This window comes from Leucoraja erinacea, chromosome 9 (genome assembly GCF_028641065.1).
Source record: "Leucoraja erinacea ecotype New England chromosome 9, Leri_hhj_1, whole genome shotgun sequence".
In the NCBI taxonomy this organism is placed as follows: Eukaryota; Metazoa; Chordata; class Chondrichthyes; order Rajiformes; family Rajidae; genus Leucoraja; species Leucoraja erinaceus.
Window position 1 is genome coordinate 19,566,774 of NC_073385.1, and position 19,802 is coordinate 19,586,575.

At 47.3% G+C, this 19,802-nt stretch overlaps 1 protein-coding gene across 1 annotated transcript in view; it reads right to left on the bottom strand.

Moving 5' to 3' along the window:
* The window catches only part of brf1b (BRF1 RNA polymerase III transcription initiation factor subunit b), a 315,095-nt gene that overhangs the window by 253,333 nt on the left and 41,960 nt on the right, over positions 1-19,802 (bottom strand). Inside the window, exon 2 of the mRNA XM_055640253.1 lies at positions 18,341-18,421. Coding sequence (XP_055496228.1) covers positions 18,341-18,421 — 81 coding nt within the window. The remainder of the gene's footprint in view (positions 1-18,340; positions 18,422-19,802) is intronic.

Genomic DNA, 19,802 nt, shown 5'->3' on the forward strand with positions numbered 1-19,802 from the left:
GCACATGCCAATAATAAGCCTAAATGGAGCACCCGGAGAAAACCCACGCAGTCACAGGTAGAACATGTAAACTCCACATAGTCAGCACCAGAGGTCAGGCTTGAACACGGGTCTCCGACGCTGTGAGGCAGCACCACAGTGCCACCCTTCTGCTGCCTGGCCCACTTCTCCTGCAGATAGTCACAAAATGCTGGAGTAACTCAGCAGAACAGGCAGCATCTCTGGAGAGAAGCAATGGGTGCCATTTGAGGTCAAGACCCTTCTTCAGACTGGGAATCAGGGGAGAGGAAAACTAGAGAAATGGAAGAGTTTCAGTCTGAAGAAAGGTCTCGACCCAAAACATCTCCCATTCCTTCTCTCCAGAGATGCTGCCTGTCCCGCTGAGTTACTCCAGCATTTTGTGTTTATTTTTGGTTTAAACCAGCATCTGCAGTTCCTTTTCTACACGTTTCTCCAGCACTTTGTTTTGTTTTTCCTCAAGATTCCAGCATCACCAATCCCTGGTCTTCCCATTTGACACGCTTTATCTTTGGCAAGATGCGGCGGTAATTTGGGGTGGTATCAGAAGAGGTAATCACAACCTCCAAGTTGTTGAACCATTGAGATTTTGCAAGATGCAGAATATTGGACGGCACGGTGTCGCAGCAGCAGAGTTGGTGGAGCAGCGGTAGAGTTGCTGCCTCACAGCGCCAAAGACCCAAGTTCCATCCTGACTACTATTGGGTGCTGTCTGTACAGAGTTTGTACGTTCTCCCCATGACCTGCATGGCTTTTCTCCGGGATCTCAGGTTTCCTTCCACACTCCAAAGACGTACAGGTTTGTAGGCTTGGTATAATCGTAAATTGTCCCAGTGCGTGTAGGATAGTGTTAGTGTGCGGATATCGCTGGTCGGCGTGGACTCGGTGGGCCTGTTTCCGCACAGTATCTCTAAACTTAAGAATAAGGAGTAAGTCATTTAGAACGGAGACGAGGAAAAACTTTTGCTCACAGAGATTGGTGATTCTCTGCCTCAGAGGGCAGTGGAGGCAGGTTCTCTGGATACTTTCAAGAGAGAGCTAGATAGGGCTCTTAAAAATAGCGGCGTCAGGGGATATGGGGAGAAGGCAAGAACGGGGTACTGATTGAGGAAGATCAGCCATGATCACATTGAATGGCGTTACTGGCTCGAAGGGCCAAATGGCCTACTCCTGCACCTATTGTCTATTGTCTATAACTAAACTAAAACTCTAAACTAAACTGGTCATAGCTCTAACTAATTGAAAAGTGAAAGCTATGATAGCAACATTAGTGTTGCGACAGAGGCCCTCTATATTACAACATTATCTATTTAGCAGCCGAGCAGCTCCACTGGCTCCAGGCCAGGCACTGCATGCATGTATAATTCAAAGAATAGAGACTGTCCCGTGGGCAAGCAAGTCTGGAGCGGGATGAGTCAGTGGAGAGGGGTGGTGGGGGAGTGGAGGACAGGGGAATTAGAAGTAAAACAAAAGAGATTACTGTCTTGCAGATACCAGACAAATCAGCACACAACAAACACAAAAGAAGGAGTCCAGACTGTGGGCGCGGAGATAAGGGGGGGGGGGATGAGTGCGCTTGAGAATGCCCGATGGATGCGCAACACCGGCTACACTTATAATCCTGGTCACATTTAATTGTCAATAGTAAATTAGCTTCCCTGATGACATCTGCTGGCAATGAAGGGAAGGAGCAAATGAAGCCACTAAACCTCTCCTTCTGAGTCACAACCCCCCCACCTGCAGGGCCTTTGATGCCTCCAGTGGAACTGATTGCCTATCCTAGCTCCGACCGAAGCACTGTTTGTAATGACTCACGGGCCTCCAGAGACATGGAGAGACGGAAAGGAACTCTTCTCCTGCGTTATTGGCAGCGAGACAAATCCGGAGTGGGAGAAAAGCAGAACATTGCAGGAAAAATGTTCCCAATGTTGGGCGAGTCCAGAACCAGGGGCCACAGTCTTAGAATAAAGGGCAGGTCATTTAAGACTGAGGTGAGGAAAAATGTTTTCACCCAGAGAGTTGTGAATTTATGGAATTCCCTGCCACAGAGGGCAGTGGATGCCAAGTCACTGGATGGATTTAAGAGAGAGTTAGATAAGAGCTCTAGGGGCTAGTGGAGTCAAGGGATATGGGGAGAAGGCAGGCACGGGTTATTGATAGGGGACGATCAGCCATAATCACAATGAATGGCGGTGCTGACTCGAAGGGCCGAATGGCCACCTCCTGCACCTATTTTCTATGTTTCTATGTAACATCTCATCTTCGACCCTGCTTCCACTCCATCTTCCTTTAGTTTAGTTTAGAGATACAGTGCGGTAACAGGCCCTTCGGCCCACCAAGTCCGCACTGACCAGCGATCCCCACACATTTCCACTATCCTCCACACACTAGGGACAATTTACATTTATACCAAACCAATAATCCGACAAATCTCTTCATCTTTGGAGCCTGGGAGGAAACCCAAGATCTTAGAGAAAATTCACGCGGTCAGGGGGACAACGTACAAACTCCATGCAGACAGCAACCGTAGTCGGGATCGATCGTGGGTCTCTGGCACTGGAAGTGCTGTAAGGCAGGAACTCTACCCCTGTGCGAGGCAAATTTCCGAAGGGAAATTGCAGAATTGTGGATGTAACCCAGTCCATCACACAGGTGAGACTCCCCACCATTGACTCCATCTGTACCACATTGCCTGGGAAAAGCAGCCACAGTGTGAAGAAGGGTCCCGTCACATGCATGTTCTCCAGAGATGCTGCCCGACATGTTGAGTTACTCCAGTACTTTGTGTCTTCTCACCCTGGACTCCATCTACACTTCACGCTGCCTCGGGAAAGCAGCAAACACAATGAAAGACTTGTCCCACCCCGATTATTCCTTCTCCCCGCTCCCGTCCGGCAGAAGGTACAGAAGCTTGAAAGTGCGCACCACCAGACTGAGGAACAGCTACTTCTCCTCTGTTATCAGGCTTCTGAACGGTCCTTCCATAAGCTTGGGTACTGTCCGATTCACCTCTACCCCATTGCGGACATTGGACTTTGTCTGTGGAACTGATGCGCTACAATGCTGAGAATTATATTCTGCACTGTGTATCTTCCCCTTTGCTCTACCTATTGTACTGGAGTTTGGCTTGATTGTATTTATGTATAATATTATCAGATCTAATTAGATAGCAGGCCAAACGAAGCCTTCTACTGTACCTTGGTACATGGGGTAATAATAAACCTAAACCTACAGGACTTATGTCACAAACATCACAAAGGGCCAGTCAGCATATAGATCGGTGGCGAAGGCAGATTCTGCCTCCGCATTTGGCAGCCCTCAAGACAGAGCTGTGGGCTGGCAATGAACCAGTCTCAGCAAGAGCAGACTGCACCTGCGCACCACAACACAGCAACAGAGACTGCGCACGCTCAAATCCACAGAGTAACTAATCTTATAGATGTGTGTAAAATCATGAGGGGAAACGATAGGGTGAGTCTTTTACCCAAGAATCAAGAACCAGGGGACATAGGTTTAAGGTGAAGGTAAACAAAAATGCTGGAGAAACTCAGCGGGTGAGGCAGCATCAATGGAGCGAAGGAATAGGTGACGTTTCGGGTCGAGACCCTTCTTCGCTCCATAGATGCTGCCTCAACCGCTGAGTTTCTCCAGCATTTTTGTCTACCTTCGATTTTTCCAGCATCTGCAGTTCCTTCTTAAACATTAGGTTTAAGGTGAGAGGGGAAAGATTTAATAGAACCCCAAGGAGCAACATTTTCCACACAGAGGGTGGCGGGCGTATGGAACGAGCTGCTGGAGGAGGTAGTTGATGCAGCTACTCTAACAGCATTTTTAGTTTAGTTTAGAGATGCAGCGTGGAAACAGGCCCTTCAGCCCACCAAGTCCATGCAGACCAGCAATCCCCACACATTAACGCTATCCTACACATACTAGGGACAATTTACAATAATACCAAGAGTCACAGTTTAAGGATAAGGGGAAATATTTTAGGACCGAGATGAGGAAAACATTTTTCACACAGAGAGTGGTGAATCTCTGGAATTCTCTGCCACAGAAGGTAGTTGAGGCCAGTTCCATTGGCTATATTTAAGAGGGAGTTAGATGTGGCCCTTGTGGCTAAAGGGATCAGGGGGTATGGAGAGAAGGCAGGTACAGGATACTGAGTTGGATGATCAGCCATGATCATATTGAATGACGGTGCAGGCGCGAAGGGCCGAATGGCCTACTCCTGCACCTATTTTCTATGTTTCTATGATTAACCTACAAACCAGTACGTCTTTGGAGTGTGGGAGGAAACCGGTGGTCCCAGAGAAAACCCACACAGGTCATGGGGAGAACGTACAGACAAGCAGCCGTAGTCAGGATCGAACCCAGATCTCTGGCGCTGCGAGGCAGTAACTCTACTGCTGTGCCACCGTGCCACCCATTTAAACGATATTGAAGCAGGTACATGGATAGAAAAGGTTTAGAGGGGTATAGGCATGTGTGGCTGGTGTAGATGAGGCATGGACAAGTTGGGCTGAAGGACAGGTTGGGCTTTCAAGAGAGAGCTAGATAGGGTTCTTAAAGATAGCGGAGTCAGGGGATATGGGGAGAAGGCAGGAATGGGGTACTGATTGTGGATGATCAGCCATGATCACATTGAATGGCGGTGCTGGCTCGAAGGGTCGAATGGCCTACTCCTGCACCTATTGTCTATTGTCTGTTGACTTGTTTCTGTGCTGTATGACTCTAGAACTGAAGCCGTCAATCCCTCTTAGGGTCACAACACCCAGACTGCTTTAAAAGAGGAGCAGTTGCAGGAACTCAGCAGGCCAGGCAGCATCTGTGGCAGCAATGGGCATTTCGGGTCAAGACCAGATGAACCAAAAGAGGCCATGGATAGACACAAAATGCTGCAATAACTCTGTATGGAAGGGATGGGTGATGTTTTGCATTGAGACCCTTCTTCAGAGACCATTTTGGGTCAGGACTGACTGAACTCAATTTGAAGATTAGAGGGATTAGAGTTTTATACTTAGTCAGTATAAAAAGGATTGGGGGGAGGAATGGGACACAAGCGAGCAAGTGATAGGTGGAGAGACAAGAAACTGCAGATGCTGGAATCTTGAGTAAAACATAAAGTCCTGGAGGAACTCAGCAGGTCAGGCAGCATCTGCGGAGGGAATGGACAGATAATGTTTTGGATCGGAATCCTTCTTCAGACTGATCAGCCTGATAAAAAGGTCCTGACACAAAATATCATCTCTCCATTTCCCTCCAAAGATGCTGGCTTACCTGCTCAGTTCCTCCAGCACTTTGTGTTTTGCTCAAAATTCCAGCACCTGCTGTCTCTTGTGTCTCTAGGTTTTCAAGGACCACTGGGGTGGGTAGAGTCAGAAGTCCAGAGACTTGGGCCTCAGCAGCTAAACGCACAGAAATGAGTCGATGGGACGAGTACTGGACCAGAGCTACAGGTTACAGGTGGTTATGGGGCTAGAACGATGGAGGGAACCATGGGGCAATGCTTAACCAGGATCGACAGCAGGTCAATAAGCACCTTATTCAATAGGACATAGGCTGAAGAATTATGAATGACTTCAAGTTTGCAGATTGAACAGAGGCTGCCTGACAGGATGTATAAAGGTAACAAAGACAATAGACAATAGGTGCAGGAGTCTCTAATTTTAGGTAGCACACATCTCCCTCCCTCTCCCTCTCCCCCTTCCTCCACTAAAAGTCAGTAAACCAGTTCCACAGTTGGCAAAGATATATATCCCAGGGAACAATAGACAATAGGTGCACGAGTAGGCCATTCTATGTTTCTATGTTTCTATCAGCGGCAATTTACAGAGGGCCAATTAACTACAAACCCGCACGTCTTTGGGATGCGAGACGACGGACAGAAAACCCACGTGGTCACTGAGAGAATTGAGTAGGGAAACCGGGAACCAGAGGACATAGGTTCCTATTAAATCTTTCCTCCCTCACTCTACACCTGAAGGGTAACGTTTTCACACAAAGGCCGATGGGTGTATGGAATGGGTTGTCAGGGGAGATAGTTGAGGCAGGTACTGCCGCAAAGTTTTTTGTTTTTTTTCAATTTATATTTTTATTAGAAGCAGTGTACAAAGGTATAAACCGCGGCATATGACATAATACATTTATTGTACAGCTTCCATTTTAATTTTAACAAAGATGAAATAGAAAAAGAGAGAAAGAGCAAGAAAGAAAGTGAAAAATAAAGTGAATGTGTAAGAATAGAACCCCTAAACTACCAAATGAGTGTAATCAAAGAGTAAGTAAGTAAAAACTTTAAAAAAAATAAAAAGACAAAAACGAAATAAAGGGAAAAAAACAAAAAGTGTTGATATACCTTCTTCATCACCCAGTCTGTAATTCGGTTTAATCCCAAAGTTGTGTTGCACCATACTATCCTTGTAATGAATCAATGAAAGGAGGCCATATCTTTGAAAATTGCTCTGATTTTCCTGCTAAGACAAGTCTCATATCTTCAAGATGTAGCGTCTCAGACATGTTTGTAATCCACACTTTAAGAGTTGGGGGAGATGTATTTTTCCAAAATTTAAGTATAAGTTTTTTCACCATTATCAGGCCATAATGGGGGTCCAGTTTTGTTTTTAATAATTTTGAAAAAATTGCTTACTACCGCAGCCTTTAAGAAACATAGAAACATGGAAATTAGGTGCAGGAGTAGGCCATTCGGCCCTTCGAGCCTGCACCGCCATTCAATATGATCATGGCTGATCATCCAACTCAGTATCCCGTACCTGCCTTCTCTCCATACCCCCTGATCCCCTTAGCCACAAGGGCCACATCTAACTCCCTCTTAAATATAGCCAAGAAACATTTAATCACGTACATGTATAGGTTAGGTTTGGAGGGATATGGACCAAACGCAGGCAGGTGGGACTAGTGTAGATGGGACATCTGGTCGGTGTGGGCAAGTTGGGCTGAAGAGCTTGCTTCCACACTCTATAACTCTGTGACTATGAGGTAGACAAAGTCAGCGGGTGCAGCAGCAATAATGGAGCGAAGGAAATAGGCAACGTTTCAGGCCGAAACCCTTCTTCAGACTGATGCAGGGTGGGGGAGGCGGGAAGAAGAAAGGGAAAGGAGGAGCCAGAGGGCTGAGCGAGAGCTGAGAAGGGGAGGAGACAGCAAGGGCTACCGGAAATTGGAGAAGTCAATGTTCAGGCCACCGGGATGCAGACTGCCCAAGCGGAATATGAGGTGTTGCTCCTCCAGTTTCCGGTGGTGCTCACTCTGACAATGGAGGAAGAAGGGGAGGACATGTGTCTACCTTCCATTTTCCAGCATCTGCAGTTCCTTCTTGTACATCTGTGACTGAGAATGTGCAAACTCCATGCACAGACTGTAGATGACTTGTGCATGTACCTTTAATATAGTGACCTCACCGCTACTAACCACTCCCCATATCAGAAGTATAATTGCAACCTCCCCACCCATTGATCTCTCTCTAGCTCCTGTGACAGACCACGTACAGCTAGGGCAGTAACGTTTGTGTATTACCAATAAATAGTAGTAAAGACACAGTGTGTTGATGACTCCTCTTTACAAGACAGCACCCGTGGTCAGGATCGAACCAAGGTCCCTGGTGCTGTCAGGTAGAAACTGTACCTGGTGTACCTGTGCTGCTCTTGTAGTCGCTCTGAACAAGGAGCAGAAAACATGAACGGGCCCGTCTGTCAGCGTGCCTCTGCCGTTCAGTCAATGGAAGTGAACACATGCAGATCTGTGCTGTTCACAGCCCGCTGCCATTATCATTAACAAGGCTGTGGCAAAATGGGAGATAGATTTTTAGAGTTGAAGTGAAAAACACTAAGACAGCAGCGGTAAACAGGGCCACGGAAATATGGTGTGGTTGGATGGCTGGTGTGATGATTAAATGTAGAGACTGTTTGCAAAGAGGGACGGTGAAAAGCAGTGTCATTATTGGCAGTTCACACATTAGCAGCACGAGCTGTCAATGACACAGAAAGCCTGATCTCTGCATGCACAACGCACTAACATAATGTGCTGATATTTTTCAAAATTTTCAAATCTCACTAATCCACAATACGCAGTGGCCTTTAAAGACCTCAGCCGGTTTCATTTCTCACACAAGATTGTTTTTTCAAAATTTACCAAGGAGAAAATCTAACACTTTTTGAAGCTGTGATATTTTGGGATAGTTTGCATGCATTGCTCTTTGAAGAGGAACCAATGCACTAACTGCAGCCAGTACTATGGATAGGAAAGGTTTAGAGGGATATGGGTCAAACATGGTAAATGGGACAAGCGTGGATAGGTTGGGCCGAAGGACCCGTTTCCATGTCATAGATTGATACAGTGTGGAAACAGGCCCTTCGACCCAACTTGCCCACACCGGCCAACATGTCCCAGCTACACTAGTCCCACTTACCTGCGTTTGGCCCATATCCCTCCAAACCATGTCCTATCCATGTACCTGTCTAACTGTTTCTTAAACGTTGGGATAGTCCCAGCCTCAACTACCACCTCTGGCAGCTTCTTCCATACACCTACCACCCTTAGTGTGAAAAAGTTACCCCTCAGATTCCTATTCAAACTTTTCCCGTTCACCTTGAACCTATGTCCTCTGGTCCTCGCTTCCCCTACTCTGGGCAAGAGACTGTGCATCTACCCGACCCATTCCTCTCATTATTTTATACACCTCTATAAGATTACCCCTCATCCTCCTGCACTCCAAGGAATAGAGACCCAGCCTACTCAACCTTTCCCTGTAGCTCACACCCTCTAGTTCTGGCAACATCCTCGTTAATCTTTTCTAAACCCTTTCAAGCTTGACAATATATTTCCTATAACATGGTGCCCAGAACTGAACACAATATTCTAAATGCGGCCTCACCAACGTCTTATACAACTGCAACATGACCTCCCAACTTCTATACTCAATACTCTGACTGATCAAGGCCAATGTGCCAAAAGCCTTTTTGACCACCTTATCTACCTGCGACTCGACCTTCAAGGAACCATGCACCCGTACTCCTAGATCCCTCTGCTCTACAACACTCCCAGAGGCCTACCATTTACTGTGTAGGTCCTGCCCTTGTTCGAGGTCCCAAAATGTAACACCTCACACTTCTTTGTATTAAATTCCATCAACCAGTCCTCAGCCCACCTGACCAATCGATCCAGATCCTGCTGCAATCGTTCACAACCATCTTCACTATCTGCAAAACCACCCACTTTTGTATCATCAGCAAACTTGCTAATCTTACGCTGTATGTTCTCATCCAAATCATTGATATAGATGACAAACAGTAACGGGCCCAGCACCAAACCCTGAGGCACACCACTAGTCACAGGCCTCCAGTCCGAGAAGCAACATTCCACCATCACCCTCTGCTTCCTTCCATGTTGTGTGACTCCATATCCAGTACATGGAGGAACCGCACCAACATTTAGTACTACTCTCCTAGAACTGTACAGACGGAAACGGGCCCTTCAGCCCACCTTGTCCATGCCACCGGCTAGCATAGTGGGCAATTGTCCGCATTTAGCCCAAATACCTCTAAACTCCTATCTGTTTACCTGTTCGTGCCTTTTGAAAGTAATTATTGTATCTGCGTCCATAGCTTCTGTATATTTGTTGCGCAAGATGCAATGGATAGCTTATCCTGACCAAAGTTCCCCAAAAGGTATGGTCAGGGTATTGCACTGTTAGAGGTGAGAATATAAAATGGGTGGAACTAAACCGACAGCTGTGTTGGGAGTTGGTGCGTGGGGACATCTAGTGGGGTGCACCTTGACTCTCTCTGGTGCAGTCTTGACTGCCTTTAACCTGTGGACAACACGTTGACAAGAACTTGCCCCCACGTGGGTGGTTGTGGAGAGTACCACACGTGTATTTAAAGGGAAGCGAGACAAACATGAGATGGCAAGGCATGACAGTGGTTGATTGGTTTAGGTAAAGAGACGCCGTAGAAAGTGCTTAAAGATAAGACACAAGAGTAATTCAGGGGTCAGGCAGCATCTCTGGGGAAAAAGGATGGGTGATGTTACGGGTCGGGACCCTTCTTCACACCCAAAATGTCATCCATCCTTTTTTTTCTCCAGAGATGCTGCCTGAGCTGCTGAGTTACTCCAGCACTTTGTGTCTATCTTTGGTATAAACAGCATCTGCAGTTTATTTTTCCACAGTGCAAAGTTCTTGGTGGATATCAACATTAGCTTTGGTTGAGATTGATTACCCATCGCAGTGCTATATGGTACATGGATAGGAGAGCTTTCGAGATACAGCAAACCCTCACAATAACAGATCTCTATAACAGGTTCTGGTTACAGTGGACCAGGGCTCTGCAGCTCAGATGGTGGTGGAGGCAGGTTCTCTGGATGCTTTCAAGAGAGAGCTAGATAGGGAGTATTGTGTGCAGTTTTGGTCCCATAATTTGAGGAAGGACATTCTTGTTATTGAGGGAGTGCAGCGTAGGTTTACAATGTTAATTCCCGGGATGGCTGGACTGTCATACGCTGAGAGAATGGAGCAGCTGGGCTTGTACACTCTGGAGTTTAGAAGGATGAGAGGGCATCTCATTGAAACATATAAGATTGTTAAGGGCTTGGACATGCTAGAGGCAGGAAACATGTTCCCAATGTTGGGGGAGTCCAGAACCAGGGGCCACAGTTTAAGAATAAATAGTAAGCCATTTAGAACGGAACGAACACTTTTTCTCACAGAGAGTGGTGAGTCTGTGGAATTCTCTGACTCAGAGGCAAGTTCTCTGGTTGCTTTCAAGAGAGAGCTAGATAGGGCTCTTAAAAATAGTGGAGTCAGGGGATATGGGTAGAAGGCAGGAACGGGGTACTGATTGGGGATGATCAGCCATGATCACATTGAATGGCGGTGCTGGCTTGAAGGGCCGAATGGCCTACCCCTACGCCTATTGCCTACTGAATTTCCACTTGCTTTATTCCCCCCTAATGCAGCTTTTCTTCCCTCCCGGCCTTGGGTTAAACTTTACCCCCTCACATGGTTATAGTGGACTATCAGCATTAACCAACACCCCCCCACCCCGAAGGGCCCAATTCCGTGCTGTGTGACTCTACGACACTCCGCAAGGCTGTCCGGTCGGTCACCACAGCTGGAGGTGGACATGCCAGGGTCAACATCTGGAACAACTACTGTTAACCTTTGCCACATCAACGCCGAGGCTTACAAGCAAACAGCCGACTGCGTGAGGGGAGGGGGGAACTAGGATGGGAACAGATGCTCACACAACTGTGCCTTAAGCAAGCAATCACTGCTTTCATAAGAGAAATGAAGATTAGCGTGAAAAAAATTGTAAAACAAAGCTCTCAGCTTATAGCTGTGATGTTTAATTCATGGTCTTAACACGCAGCTCTGCAGTAACTAGGTCACACTAGTTTACACATATCTGCGGAAATGTTCCCTTCCTCCTCCTTGCCAGAGCCCCCTTTTGGAGCAACAGCGCTTCGATTCCGCTGGGTAGCTGACGCACCAAAAGCATGAACATTGAATTTGCCAATTTCAAGTAATATCCGCCTATCCCCTCTCTCTTTTGCCCACCCAGCCTACTCCAGTGTGCACCCATTTCTCCCACCATCTGCCACATCCCTAATTACCTTGCTTTTCCCTCCTTCCCACTCATCTCCTATCCCCCCCTTCCCCCCCCCCCCCCCACTCAGAGTCCCTCATTTCCCCTTTATCCCAACCCCCCCCCTCTTTCCCTCCCTCAGGCTTTCCACGTCATTCCTACAAGGAGGAGAGGATGCCTGAAATGGGAAGCCGGGGGGGTGGGTATGCAGGTGGGGCTTAGGGAAGAGAGGGAGAAAGAAAAAGGGGGGGAGGTTGTTTGCAGTTATTATCTACCTAAAACACTGAATTCTAACAGTGTTCATACCACTGGGTTGCAAGCTACCCAAACAGAATATGAGGTGGTGTTCCTCCAGTTTGTGTGTGGCCTCACTCAGGCAATGGAGGAGGCCCAGGACAGAAAGGTCAGTGTGGGAATGAGAAGAAGAGTTAAAATATTCAGCAACCAGGAGTCTACGCTTGGTCTCACCGAATCTCGGTGGCCATTTGGCTGAAGGCTCGCCCTCTAATCAGTCTGAAGAGGGGGTCTTGCTGACCTGCTTGGATTCAATACCAAAATTGTCCCCACAGAGTTTGAACAGAACTCTCCATGGAGAAAATGTAGATCAAAATGAAAAGTGCTGGAGTAACTCAGTGGGTCGGGCGGCATCTGTGCAGGACGTGGACAGTCAACATTTTGGGACGGGACCCTTCTTCAGCCTGATTATAGTAGAGGGAAGAAAGCTGGAAAAGCCAGATGGTAGATTCCCCGCTAGCATGATTGCCCAGATCGTCACACTGGGCTGCTAAGGATAGACTGTTTGCAAATGTAACAGCACGGAGCCTTCCGGGTGGGTGGTCATCGGTGTGGATGCTGAAGACAGCTGGCACGAGGGCTAAATCCCCTGGATGTCTATTCCATGCAGGGGGAGCCTTCAATCAGGACAGGGCTGATCTGATGCCATCACAGCTCTGTGTCCCTACCCACCCCAAGTAACCCTTTACCCTCATACTGATTAGGCATGTGTCTACCTCAGCCTTGCAAAAATACTCATAGGATCAGAGAAAGCATTCTGAGCATTGAAGACAGGCGGGAGATGTGATGGAGGTATTCTGAAGGCATAGATAGTGCAAAAAGTAGTAAAGATTTTCCCTCACAACAGAGGTATTTATAATCACAGGGCATATATGTTTTAGGGAAAAAGTAAGTTTAAGGCATGGAATAGTACATGGTAGATAAAAGTGCTGGAGAAACTCAGCGGGTGCGGCAACATTTATGGAGCGAAGGAAATATATTCCTTCGCTCCATAGATGCAGCCGCACCCCCTGAGTTTCTCCAGCACTTTTGTCTACCTTTGCTTTTCCAGCATCTGCAGTTCCTTCTTGAACATGGAATAGTTCATCACGGGAACAGATCCTTCAGCCCACAATGCCAATGGTTCAATGGTACTTTATTCCGTTCAGTTCAGTAAAATTCTTACTAGAACATAGACACAATCATGCATTAGTACAAGAGTGCGTGAATAGTAGATTACACTGGGACATTACGTGAAACATTTTGACACTTAGACTCGACCGAAACATCACCTCTTCCTCTTCTCCAGAGATGCTGCCTGACTTAAGTTAGTCCAGCTTTTTGTGTCTATCTGTGATTTAAACCAGCACCTACAGTTCCTTACAACATATGAAAAATTGAGACATGTACATGGATAGGACAGGTTTAGAGGGGAATGGGCCAAACGCAGGCAGGTAGATGGGACAAGTTACCAAAGCTTCCACGCTATGACTATACGTCGCCATGTTTTCAGGGCCATCTTGTATGTCTGTGCCGACCCTGATACCTAATCCCATCTGCCTGCACATGGTCTATAGCCATCCATTCCCTGCCTGTTCAAATGCTTCTTCAACCTTTTAATTGTGCTTCCACCACCACGACTGGCAGTGTGTTGCAGATATCAACCACGATGCAAAAACCTCTCCTCTCAGGTCCCCTTTAATAGAATAGATAGGGTAGATAATCAGAACCTTTATCCCCAGGGTGGAATGCATCAAAGACTAGGGGCATAGAGTTAAGGTGAGAAGGGCAGAGTTTAAAGAAGATATGCAAGGCAGGTTTTTTTTAAAAACACAGAATGGCGGCCGCCTGGAATGCGCAGCCATGGGGTGGCGCTGCAGGCAGATACGATAATAGCGTTGAGTGTTTTTTGTATAGGCACATGGATATGCAGGGAATGGAGGGATGTGGATCACGTGCAGGCAGATCAACTCAACTTGGCATTATGTTCAACACGGACATTGTGGCTGAAGGACCTATTCCTGTGCTGTACTGTTGTAAATCCCCTTCATCTCACCTTAAACGTGTTTGTATGTCAAACCTGTGCTCTTTTGAAACCCCTAGAATGGGGAAAAAGAAATGACCACCTGGCATATCTATGCCTCCCCTAATCCTACATGCCTTTATCAGCATGCCACTAATCACCTTTGATCCCACAGACAATAGGCAATAGGTGCAGGAGTAGGCCATTCGGCCCTTCGAGCCATTCAATGTGATCTGGCTGATCATCCCCAATCAGTACCCCATTCCTGCCTTTTCCCCATATCCCCTGACTATTTTTAAGAGCCCTATCTAGCTCTCTCTTGAAAGCATCCAGAGAACCGGCCTCCACCGCCCTCTGAGGCAGAGAATTCCACAGACTCACAACTCTCTGTGAGAAAAAGTGTTTCCTCATCGCCGTTCTAAATGGTTACCCGTTATTCTCAAACTGTGGCCCCTGGTTCTTGGTTCTTGGTTTCTTGGACCTCCAAAATATTCCAAATGGTTCTGGACTCCCCCAACATCGGGAACATGTTTCCTGCCTCTAGATCCCCTCTCATCCTTTCCAGAGTGTACAAGCCCAGCAGCTCCATTCTCTCAGAATAAGACAGTCCCGCCATCCCGGGAATTATCCAGGGAAAACACGTCCAACCTATGCAATCTATGCTTTTAACTAATGCCCTCCAGTCCAGCCAACATCCTGGTGAATCTCCTCTGCACTCTCTCCAAAGCAGTGACATCTTCCCTATAGTGGGAAGAGTCATTTATAGCAATTACACAGACATTGTGGGCAATGTGTAGGTCCTGGCATCTCTCTGGAGAATTGTAAGTGTGCATTATACACATCACGGGAATGGAGATGACATCATCATCCCTCTCCCAGCAGATGGCCGTGTTTTACAAACACTGCCCAACCGACACAAAAGAACATCATTGGCAAGGTTTATCAAGTGACACTTCACAAGCATTAACCTCCTTTCAGATGCTAAAACACTTGGCGAACCACTGCCTGCATTTTAGATTTTAAAACGGAAATCACAAATTGATCAGGAGGTCAGCTTCAATGCCAACTCAGTAGCTCTCATGATGCAATGAGAACTCTTGGGCCCAAGAGTTGAGAACAGACTGCTGGAAAATTAAACGTTAACTTCACCAACATCCACACTGCTGGGAGGTTTTTCTGGGTCCATGGAATCATCCGGAATCCTTGATCAGGACCATCACCATCTTGTGTGTCTCTCTTGGTCTCTACCCTATCATAAACGCCCTGCTTTTTGCTCTTCTTCCCCCCCACCAATTTTAAGGGGAATTAAAAAAACAGATAGTGCTTGATGTCTGGAGATTGCTGAATGGGGAAAATGCTGAAACCAGATACAATTACACCATTTCATAGGCATTTAGACAGGCACTTAAACATGGACACAGTCATGCAGGCAAATAGCATAGGGGCACACGCCGTCAAAAGTGGCAGCACAGAGGGAGCCACACGCTGTGAAAAGTGGCGGCTCGGAGGGAGCGTCACGCTGTCAACAGCAAAGATCCTATAGCGAGCAAGATAGATCACTCGACGAAAAAGACGTAGTACGGTCATGTGCAGGTTCATGGGTAATTTTCGGCCACATGTCCGTCTCCGCACCAAAGATCCCATAGGATACTAGTGCGGAGACAGAAACTGGTTACAGAAACATCCTCGTAAAAATAAAAGTTATTTGGTAAAAATATTCTCGTCATTTTCAGAATTTTAATTTATTAACACAAACTGTTCCCCCGCAAGGTACACAAAAAAGCTGGAGAAAATCAGCGGGTGCAGCAGCATCTATGGAGCGAAGGAAATAGGCAACATTTCGGGCCGAAACCCTTCTTCAGACGGACCCCATTATATTTATCCGCCACTGCAACGGACCCCAATTATATTTTATCCGCCACTCCAACTGTTCCCCTGCAACGTTGATTACACTGCGAGTCGGGTCGGGTCGGGTTACGGAAATGGATGAAAAAAAGGCTCACGTTCCGTTCCGTTGTGTACTGCACGTCAGCCCATTGCATTTAGAAGGAGTGGTCTATCTTGCTCCGCTATAGGATCTTTGGTCAACAGTGGCGGTACAGAGGGAGTGTCACGCAGTTAAAAGAGATAGAAAAGAGGGAACGTTGCACCATCAAAAGGGGTGATGCAGAGAGAGCATCGTGCTATCAGAAGGGGTCGTGTAGAGGAGGCACCACCGTATCATCACGAGGGATAGAGCAGTTAGGTGTGCCAACCGTCACAATGGGGCAGCTCAGAGGGAGAACCGCACTGCCAAAAGAGAGTACTGAGGTAGAACTGTGGTGTGGGAGGGAGAACATTGAGGGAGTAGCACCCTATCAGAGGACAGGACTTCATTCCTTTGATGAGTGAGCTCGCAGATGTGGAGATGCTAAAATTCCTATATGGCCAAGGTGGTGACACTGTTTCACAAGCTTCCTTGTCCATAGCATTTATCTAAACATTATTCCCTTATCTCTTATCATGTAATGTCCCAGGGAGACACGCGGGCCCACAACCACGCCGCCAACGACAACCCAAACGCGCCCCGGTGGGCACGACCCGCCTCACAGGCCTTCTAGGGTGGCGAGGCCTGTCTGGGCCAAAGGGAGCCGCAATGGTGGCGGCGGCAGTGGGTGCCTCGCAGTCGATGAGCATGAGGGGAAGACAATGGGGACCCGGCGTGGGGGACCGGGTGTGGAGGAGGGGGTGGGGGAGGGGGGGGGGGGCACTCTAGTTTAGAATCTTCTGCCCATGGGATAAGTCTGTGTCTGTTTGTTCATTCGTTCCAGTGAAGGTGTTGTGTACACGGCAGCCAGACAACTGTCAGCAAACCAATTTCCCTCCTGGGATGAATAAAATTTTATCGTATCGTATCGTAAATGGCTCAAATGTAATCATGTATTGTCTTTCCGCTGACTGGTTAGCATGCAATAAAAGCTTTTCACTGTACCTTGGTATACATGACAATAAACTAAACTAATTGATCTTAGAGTCAGTGTTATACAAGACTGAAACAGACCCTTTGGCCCAACTCAAGGCCAAAATGCTCCAACTATTCCCGTTCTACCTGCCCTCATTTGGCCCATATCTCTCTTCACCTTTCCTCTCCATGTCCCTGTCTATGTTGTTTAAATGTTGTTATAGACCCTGTCTCAACTATCTCCTCTGGCAGCTTGTTCTATATACCCACCACCCTCTGAGAGAAAAAGCCCCTCAAGTTCCTATTAAACCTTTCCCCTCTCACCTTAAACCCATGTTCTCCGTTCTGATTCCCTCTGGCACCCTGTTTGAGACATTGTGCATTCCACCCTCTGATCTAAAAGCCCCTCATAACCTATTATACGCGGGGTGGCCTCTCACGGTGGCGCATGTTCTCCGATTCTGATGATTCCCCAACCCTGGGTGAGACATTGTGCATTCACCCTATCTATATCCCCTCATAACGTTATACGCGGTGGCAGTTACGGTGGCGCAGCGGTAGAGCTGCTGCCTTACAGCGAATGCAGCGCTGGAGACACGGGTTCGATCCCGACTACGGGTGCTTTCGGTACGGAGTTTGTACGTTCTACCCGTGACCTGCGTGGGTTTTCTCCGAGATCTTCGGTTTCCTCCCACACTCCAAAGACGTGCAGGTTTGTAGTGTTAATGTACAGGGATTGCTGGTCGCCCTTCGGACCCGGTGGGCCGAAGGGCCTGTTTCTCTAAACTAAACTAAGATCATCCCTCAGCCTCCTGCACTCCCAGGAATAAAGTCCTAGCCTGCCCAACCTCGCCCTAAAGCTCAGGACCTGGAGTCCTGACAACATCCTCGTGTTGTAAGCGTCTTGTTATTCAGATGCAAAGATAATAAGAAACCTGCTAGGAGGCAGGCCCAATATATCACTCATAAAAGAAGTGTGGACATCCAATTAACTCAAACGCTCCAGTTTTATTCTGCTCCTGCAGGCGAGGCCCACGGCTTCTGATGAGAATGACTGAAATCAACTCAGCATGTTTCTTTAATGCAGTATCAAGTCCCTGAGCAATAACTTGCTTTAGGAAGGGGAGGAGGCTGCTCGAACTCTCGGGACCATTTTGCCATGCACTCACATCAGCATTTCAATTCTATATACCCTCTCTGATCAAGAATTTAAAAGACTCTTGAACAGGTACATGGGATGGGAAATGTTTGGAGGGATTTGGGCCAAACGCGGGCAGGTGGGACTCATGTAGATGGGGCACCTTGGTCTAACGTGCACCACAAGTTAGTACAACTGTTCTGCTCAAAACCATGAGAAATTGGAGAGTTGTGGACATGGTCCAGGTATGAACATGACATGACAAGATTAAACCAACACCAATGCACATAACCGTACACATAGGCTGCCTCCCACTAGCGTAAAGTTTAAAGCTGCTTTAGATTTACCGTTCTGTAACGACTGCGTGCGTGACTCCTTCCCAAGGTTGGTGTGAAATCCTGTTCCCAGTGACGGAGTCTTCCCTGGACCTGAAACGCAAATGTTCAAACGTAAATCATCAAAACCAATTTAAATCAATATAAAAATCAATATACAACTCATCTGGCCTGGCCACATGAACCGACTTTGGCTGCACGGGAAGCTGGTGCAACAGTGGGAGGGAGTGAATGAGTAGCAGATGGAACATGGAACAGAAAGGAACCATTCAATCCCACATCACTGCAACAGCAGCAGCAGACCACTCGCCATTTCTTGAAGTCTCCGGTTAAAACTGCTGCTTGTGAGACAGCATTCGAAAGTTCTGCCCCCTTCTTGCTGTCTATTGTGCCCCTGCCCAATAGATCGCAACCAATGGAAGCAGTTTCAATAGAAGCATCATTTCCCCTTATCTTGAAAACTCCAATCAAATCACCAATGAATTTCAGGTAGACAAAAATGCTGGAGAAACTCAGCGGGTGAGGCAGCATCTACAGATCGAAGGAATAGGATCAGCTATCATGACATGGATAGCGTGGATGTAGAGAGGATGTTTCCACCAGTGGAAAAGTCTAGCACTAGAGGTCACAGCCTCAGAATTAAAGGACGTTCTTTTAGGAAGGAGATGAGGAGAAATGTCTTTAGTCAGAGGGTGGTGAATCTGTGGAATATTTTGCCACAGAAGGCCGTGGAGGCCAAGTCAGTGGATATTTGTACGGCAGAGTTAGATAGATTCTTGATTAGTACTTGTGGTGTCAGAGCTCATGGGGAGAAGGCAGGAGGGTGGGGTTTGGAGAGATATATCAGCCATGGCGGAGTAGACTCGGTATGCCTAAATCTACTCCTATTCCTTATTACCTCATGACCTTATACTATAAGACATTGGAGAAGAATGATGTCATTTAGCTGAGGCAGGTACAATAACAACATTTAATAGACACTTGGAGGTACATGGACAGAAATGGTTTAGAGGGATTTGGATAAACGCAGGCAAATGGGACTAGTTTAGATGGGGCTGCTTGGTCAGCATGGGCTGGTTGGGCCGAAGGGCCTGTTTCCGTGCTGTGCGACTGCATGCTCTACTGTTATGTCAGTTGTGAGTAGATTTGCCCAACTGGCTGTGGAAGTTTGTTATGGGCCTGCCCCACTTAGGCGATTTTTTTAGGCAACTACAGGCGTCTAGTTTGTCGCCACATATTCGCTGGCGGTTGCCGGGAGTAGTCTCCTCAGTCGCGCAAAACATCGTAGCGTCTTTCTCGTCACCGCTAAATTTTCAACATGTTGAAATATTTTCAGCCACAGTGGGTTTGCCGCCAATGAGCGTAGCTTGACTTCTCCTGACGTAGCTGCTGTCGGAGGTTGTCGCCAGAATGACGTAGGTTATCGCCGGTTTTTCAGCGACCTGCTACGACTACGACAGTCGCCGGCAGTTGC